The sequence below is a fragment of the Eublepharis macularius genome, chromosome 11 (assembly GCF_028583425.1).
Source record: "Eublepharis macularius isolate TG4126 chromosome 11, MPM_Emac_v1.0, whole genome shotgun sequence".
Lineage (NCBI taxonomy): Eukaryota > Metazoa > Chordata > Lepidosauria > Squamata > Eublepharidae > Eublepharis > Eublepharis macularius.
The window spans coordinates 64,421,512-64,428,458 of record NC_072800.1 but is presented as its reverse complement, the minus strand read 5'-3'; the positions used below and the strand labels follow the sequence as shown (position 1 = coordinate 64,428,458).

Sequence of the window (6,947 nt, the reverse complement as noted above, 5' to 3'; positions counted from 1 at the left end):
TTTAGGAAAAATTGGCCCACCTCAAACATAGAATTGTATCACACTTTGGTTTCTGTCCTTCTAGTTATGTTTGTTGGGCAATGCCACCCTAGCACCAGGCACCAAAAAAAGCCATTTTCAAATTGTAAATAGTTATTTTATTTTCAATGTTTGCTAACTGTTTTCTGCTTCTTCTCCTATAAAAAAAATTTTCTTCAAAAAATATAGAATTGTTATTTCACACAGAGATTACTGTCTGTCTTATTAGGTTTGGGGGGGGGGGAATTGAAAAAAGTGAAAAACCGGTTTGTTAAGGAACAACAATTATAAACACTCCACCCCCTCACTTAACTGAGGTGTCAAGATAGATCACTGATCATTTATAGTGTTAATCTGTCCCTGGACCTCCCAACACATGATCTCTTAGTTGAAACTCTTCTATTTTCCTCAACATTGCTCATGGGTTGGCCACTGGGCATGATAGCCACCCCTTGACCCACTTTAGACTGCTGCCGCATGATGGCCTCTCCCAATGTCTGTAGTGTTCCCACAGCAGCACGCATGACATCAATGTTCTGGGACCAGGACTCCTGGAACATCCGGCGTTCTTGACGTGTCTCCTCCAAGAATAGAAGTTGTCTGCTGCTTTCCTCCTCACGCCACTTTCTCATCTCAAGCTGCTCCTTCTGACGCAGTGCCATCTCCTCTCGGTGTTCCTCGGACGCCTGAGACAGGAACTTGTCGGCAGCATCATTGATCGCGTGGGTGCGCCTTCTACGACCACGGATGTTTGCCAGTTGTGTTCCTGGAGAGAGTGCCTCTGCAGGAACAGGAGGAGAAGACTTGTCTTGTGCTGTGAAGAAGTGGCAATGTCAGGTGACAGTTAGAAAAATAACACAAAACATGCTAAGAATGACACATCCATTTGACACTTTTCCTCCCTGTAAGCTCCAATTGAATAACTTATAAAGGGACATTAAGTGAGCACGTGCCATTCTCAAGATAGAACACACTTCTTAAATCATAGATCCAGAGGAGTTAGCTGTGTTAGTCTGTAGTAGCAAAATCAAAAAGAGTCCAGTAGCACCTTTAAGACTAACCAATTGTATTATAGCATAAGCTTTCGAGAAGCAAGTTCTCTTCATCAGATGCCTGATCAAAACTATGCAACACCTTATCCAGGAAACTCTTAATTCACCTCATTGGACTGATGTTCAGCAAGCAACAATGGATCAAGCAAGAGATCTCTGAACTAGACTCTTCCATGAAGTGCACCCCCTCTGCACAGTTTTGATCAGGCATCTGATGAAGAGAACTTGATTCTCGAAAGCTTATACTATAATAAAATTGGTTAGTCTTAAAGGTGCCACTGGACTCTTTTTGATTTGACTTCTTAAATCAGAGGTTGATGGTTACATCCATGTTAGTGCACCTCCATGTCCATGATATTTCATGTTGAGGTGAAGCCCCTTAAGGAATTTTCTTTTAAGCGATACAGAACTTTGAGTGACACTGCTCAAGGATCCGTCACCACATTTTTAACAGTACACGATGAATTAAAAATCACAGACAGATAGTGCAATTAACAGATAGATCTAATAAAACTTACCAGTTGATTCTGGTTGCTGACAGGGTGGGTTGTTCTCCTTTCCACAGCACGGATCACCAATTAAGCTGTTGTGCTCCTCAACGTCTGCAGACAGAAATTAAATGACATGTTAATTGTGTGTTTCTTGGAACCAACCAAATAAAAATGTTGTCCCTATAAGGGAGCATGTCCCACATGATGAGGTGAAATTAGGCTTGAACATGGATCCATTAGTCCATGATTCATCAGCATTATACTGCGTAAGCCATCCTGATGGCTGATCACAGGACCATAACCTGTAATGATTGCTGCCCCAATATACCATGCTGGCCATTCTACATTTCCGGGGATTCATTTTTCCCATGAAAGATTATCAAATGTCTGAAGAGAATCATGTTGATGCCAGTGATCTTCGAGACACTCTGCTAATGCGGCAGTGTTTGTCTAAGCATCACAAATGGTTAACAGAATCACTTTAATTGTGCAGTACAAAGGACCATTTTGAAGAATAAGTTCTATTCCAATTAACAAACCTTCTTCCAGAAGACCGTCCGGTGTGGAATCCATATCAGCCTCACAGTAACTGATTTCATCAATTGCGTCAACAATATCTGCAGAAGTAAGAGACAGTTGTGAGCAAAGAACTCCACCTCAGCAATGAGGCTTTATATTAAGTTGTGAAAAAATCACCATGTCATCCTGTTGTTTTGGCCGTAGAAGTGCCTCTTTTCAAACGTGAAACAAGACAATACTCATGTTCAACTGTGTGACTTCAGGGTGACACCGTTGAGTGGCCATTTTTGAGAAAAAAACACAGTTTAGTTGCGGAAATGATAACTCGCCACACTGACGTGGCAATCCTAAGGATAGGTGTTCCCTTCCCCCAATCAAGTAAACCATAGCACACGTGCACGAACCACTATGTCCCAACCGTGGACAGGCTGTATTTTGATCTTACCGGAGTGGCAAGGTGAGGAAATCCTTAGGTCGCCTGCATTCACAGCAACCAGGTCATGCGAAAACAACTCCTCCGATCCCACCTGAAGCTCCACTGGTTCATTGCGCACTTGACCCACCACCTGAAGCACCATACTTCGTGCCAGGCGCTTTGGGTGCACGCTTGCATCGCCTCTAAGTATACTCTCGAGCTCCCTGTAGTAGGGGCAGGTGATAGGCGCATTGCCCGACCTGCCATTGTGTGCTACCACCTTTTTATACTCCAACCGCATAGTCTTGGTCTTAGATCTGCACTCAAGAGCCGATCTTCTGTGGCCCCTGGTAGCCATCTGCTCTGCAATTTTGACAAAATAATCAAGGTTTCTGTGAGTGTTTCTAAGTGCCTCTTGGATCTTCTCCTCTCCCCAGAAGTGAAGAAGGTCCATGATTTCTCTATGTCTCCATGCAAGCCCCCTCTTAAGGCCGATCTCACCCATGTACGCCATCCTGTAAAGCAACAGAAATACCATAATGCAATTCTATTAACATGGTTTCATTTCGAGAAGAGTGGGAAGTTGATTGTCTCCAGAGTTCTTGGTGTGTGGGACGCAGTCGTCTGCGGCGATCCATGGTTTGGTTTTCTGAGGCGGATGTCTCTGTCATGGCTGTACACAACTATTCAGAAACATGTTGTGCACATGTTGTATATGCCTAATTATAGGTGTTATGTAAATTTCCAGGAGCATCGCTACCTTGCTTTAAAGGGGGAGGGGTCACTCTTCCCACCTCTTCTCGAGACCACACCGTAATACTTTCCACAAGGGCACCTGTTATTTGGTTCATTGTTGCTGTGCAACATTGGTTCGCATTGTTCCTCAGTTGGGGCTTTTTAAAGAGGACCAAAAAAAGATCATTTTCTGTAAAGATTTCATCGTAGTGCTTTATCAACAGGGTTACAGCATGTTAGGTCCTGATATGGATGTCCCTTGATTGCACTATTCAAACAGTTTTTGGAAAAAAAGCAGGTAGGTTTGGGTTGTTATGTGTTTGGGGTTATTCTATCCAAGGTAAAGGTTGCCCAGAGAGGCAGTGGAATACCAACCTGGAACATCCCTTCACTTGAAAACTATATGTGATTCATGACTCCTCTCATGAAAAAATATTTTTATTTCCTTTTTTAAAAAAGGGTAAAGGGATAGTGAGTTCCTCTCCATGTCTGTTGGGAACACAACCATCATGAATCACAAACCCCAGTTCTTCCTCCACAATGAAAGAATCTGCTTATCTCTGTGCAGTGAGAAATGTTACGTGAAGCCTTTTTTTTTCCAAAAAGAAACACAACACAAGTCTTCTAGCCCGTGGGAAATTAGTTTCATTGGGAAAAAAGGTCTGTTTACTTGTTTCAATTTTGCACAATTGGTTAAAGGATATTGAGGCAGGGTGGAGTTCGAGGCCAAAAAATAATGGCTACTAGAGAGCAGATCTGCCATCCCCTTGCAAATTCCCAAAAGAAGGGAATTCAATCCCTCGAATACTCACCTTTCACTCTTGTCTCTGCTTCCAAATCTACTGGTTTTAAATGAACAATATGATAACCGTGTGCACACGAACAGTTTTTTCCTGTTGGATGCTGCTGCGGTCTTCCACTCCAAAGCTCCTATCGGCAATGCAAGAGTGAAAGTGGGAATCTGCTCCAACGTTTGCAGAGTTTCAAACTTTCCCACGCAAAAAAACAACAACGTTTTATCATATCGTTAGGTGAAAAACACTCCCAAAATTGCAGGAAAGGGCCAACTTTCGCGAGGTGTGGTTTTAGAAAATGAGGAACAGTACTGCGATTGCAATTCGGTCGCTTTTTCTTGTTTTCTGCAGAGAATTTTTAGTGTTTTATGTCGTTATGGCGACATAAGGACATAAAAAAAAAAGGGGCGTCGCGGGAGAAATGGATTCTGGGATTGAGGAAATGAAGGGGTGGGTCTATGGCGTGGCGATGCGAAAGACATCGATGTCAGGCGTTCACACTGAGCCGCAAAATAACACAAACTTTGGGAAAAAACCTGGAATGAGGAAATCGCTTCAAGGTGGGTTTTTGCCGGGAAATTGCGCCATTTTTGCGACTTTTTAGCGCTAAATAAAAGCCCGTGTGATGACGGCCCTGGTTTCAACCTGCAGAAAATAAAGAGGCTTTTAAGACCTGGAGAAAAGGGGGTTTACATCAGATTATTGATATAGTTCATAATAAACAATTGATGGGAAAAGTCAATCTGGAAGACAAAATAAAAGATAAGTTACCCTGGTTGGAATACTTGCAAATAAAGCACTTACTTGGAAGTAAAGATTACCAAAAGGCTTTGAATGAACCCCTAACTGATTTTGAATCATTGATTAAAAGGGCATCAGCAATATAAAGGGTCTTATTTCTATTTTATATAAAATACTGTTAACAAATTCCAAATATAAGATATTACCGTATCAAAAGGCCTGGAATAAAGATTGCAGTATAGATGTTACAGAGGAAAAATGGCAAAAATTATGGGGTAACTTCATATTCAACACTAACATAGTGAACATTAAGATGCAATCTATAAAACTTATTTGGTGGTATTTAACTCGATCCAAGCTGCAGCATTACGTTAAGTGCCATTGCTTAGGTATATTTTTGATTTAGCTACATACCTTAATAACAATTGGTTGAAACTTACTACCCCAAAATGATTGGTGTCCATCTGGTGCCACCTGCTGCATCCTGTAATTCTGTTTTGTAAAGCTATCAACTTCATCATAACATGTCGCCTCCAGTTGCTGAACAAACTATAACCAAACTGGACAAATGTAAACAGCATAACAAGTGAATAAAGCCAAACAAGCCCCCCCAACTGTTTCTTTAATCCAACCCAACATTCCCCCCCCTCACCATTTAACCCAAGAAGTATAATGATAGAAAAGAGAAGAGGAAAACAGAAACTAGAGAGTGAAGAAGAACTGCAACTGCACAACTGTTTCCACCTATATGTCAGTAACGTAGGGTTGGCAAAACCCTGTGTCTGAGGAAGCACAGTTGTATGGGACCACAAAAGACCAGAAACTCTTTAGCCCTCGCCCCTCCCCTATTAAATCACTGAATATGTATCGCTTCAGCTTAATATGGTAAGAGTTCTTTAACATCTGTTAGTTCAAACATTTTGCTTCACAGGGATTTTACTCCATTTCCCAAGAGTCATTTGCTTCATGTTTCTTTCCTTGAGCAGAGATACTTGTGCTTTGTCTTGTAAATCTAGGTTCAGTTCACATAAAAGTTGCTGACCGCAGCAAATATCAGCTGCTTGAAACACTTTTCCTTGAAGCCGAACGATTAGCTTATTTGATGAGGTCCACTGGTACCATATATTAGCTTCTTGCAACTGCTTAGCAATGGGTTTGAATTCCTTTCTCGCTTCAAGGGTCTCTCTGGATAAATCCTGGAAGATCAAAATCTGTTTATCTTGAAAAGAGAAGTGGCCTCTTTTCCTGGCCTCTTGCAATATTTATACTTTAGACCTATAGCTTAGGGATTTGACGATTATATCCCTTCCTGTGATTATTTGAAGATTATTGGGCATTCCAACCCTGTACGCCTTTTCTATGGAGGGAAAAACACCATCTTCAAGTTTAATCTTGTCAGCTAGCCATCGTGCAATAAATGTTGGTAGGTCAGTCGTTCCTTCCTCAGATTCAGAAAAGCTGCGGATCTTTAAATTATTTCCCCTCAGTCTGTCCTCCATCTCCAGCAATTTTGCTCTGGTTCAACCTCCCTCTGTTTGCAATACTTGAACTGTGTTCTGCTGGGAAATTCCCATCTCCAGAGTTTTATCTGCGATTTGAGCTCCTTGATGTACTGTTTCTTTAAGTTCAGCCATTTGGCTTTTCAAGATAACTTCAATTCTAGAGGTAATCCTGCCCTCCAGGCAGTTCATTTTGAGTTCAATTTCTTTATCTAGTGCCCGTAGCAATTTGTTGTGAATGACGCTATTCACAGCTGCCATTTTAAATGCAAGGCTTGTTCCTGCGCTTTGGGCAGCGCAAGCTTCTTTATTTAAAGCTGGGGGGGTCTGCTGTGCAATTTTTGGCCACTGCTGTCTTTCCTTTCCCCCTACCAGCTTTTCCATCATTTATTTACCAGGTGAAGTGTTCTGAAGCATTGATTTCAGCCCGGGGAGGGTTTGAGGCTGCCGGAGCTCCAATTTAGGCGTCCGCCATTATCATGCATGAAGCCACATCCCCAGGACTAGGGAAGCTTGACTTCCTGGCAGTTTGGCTCACTTCCCATTTGCCAGTGATGATCAGGCAGCCAACCTATTTGTGTCTAGCTGCAGGAACATGCTACTTGCAGCCAACAGAAACTAACTTTCCAGTTGATGAGGGATCAAGTGAGAGTTGACTTCTGATCTCCTGCTTGAGATTTGCT

The 6,947-nt window shown here is 42.1% G+C and overlaps 1 protein-coding gene across 1 annotated transcript; it reads right to left on the bottom strand.

Annotated features, from left to right (window-relative positions):
- Positions 1–359: 359 nt before the first annotated feature.
- Positions 360–3,009, bottom strand: LOC129337346 (myb/SANT-like DNA-binding domain-containing protein 7). Its single transcript, XM_054990951.1, has 4 exons — positions 2,526–3,009; positions 2,101–2,178; positions 1,589–1,672; positions 360–832 (listed from the first exon to the last, which is right to left on the bottom strand). The coding sequence occupies exons 1-4, from the start codon at positions 3,007–3,009 to the stop codon at positions 360–362; spliced, it is 1,119 nt and encodes a 372-aa protein (XP_054846926.1).
- Between the last annotated feature and the right edge of the window lie 3,938 nt (positions 3,010–6,947).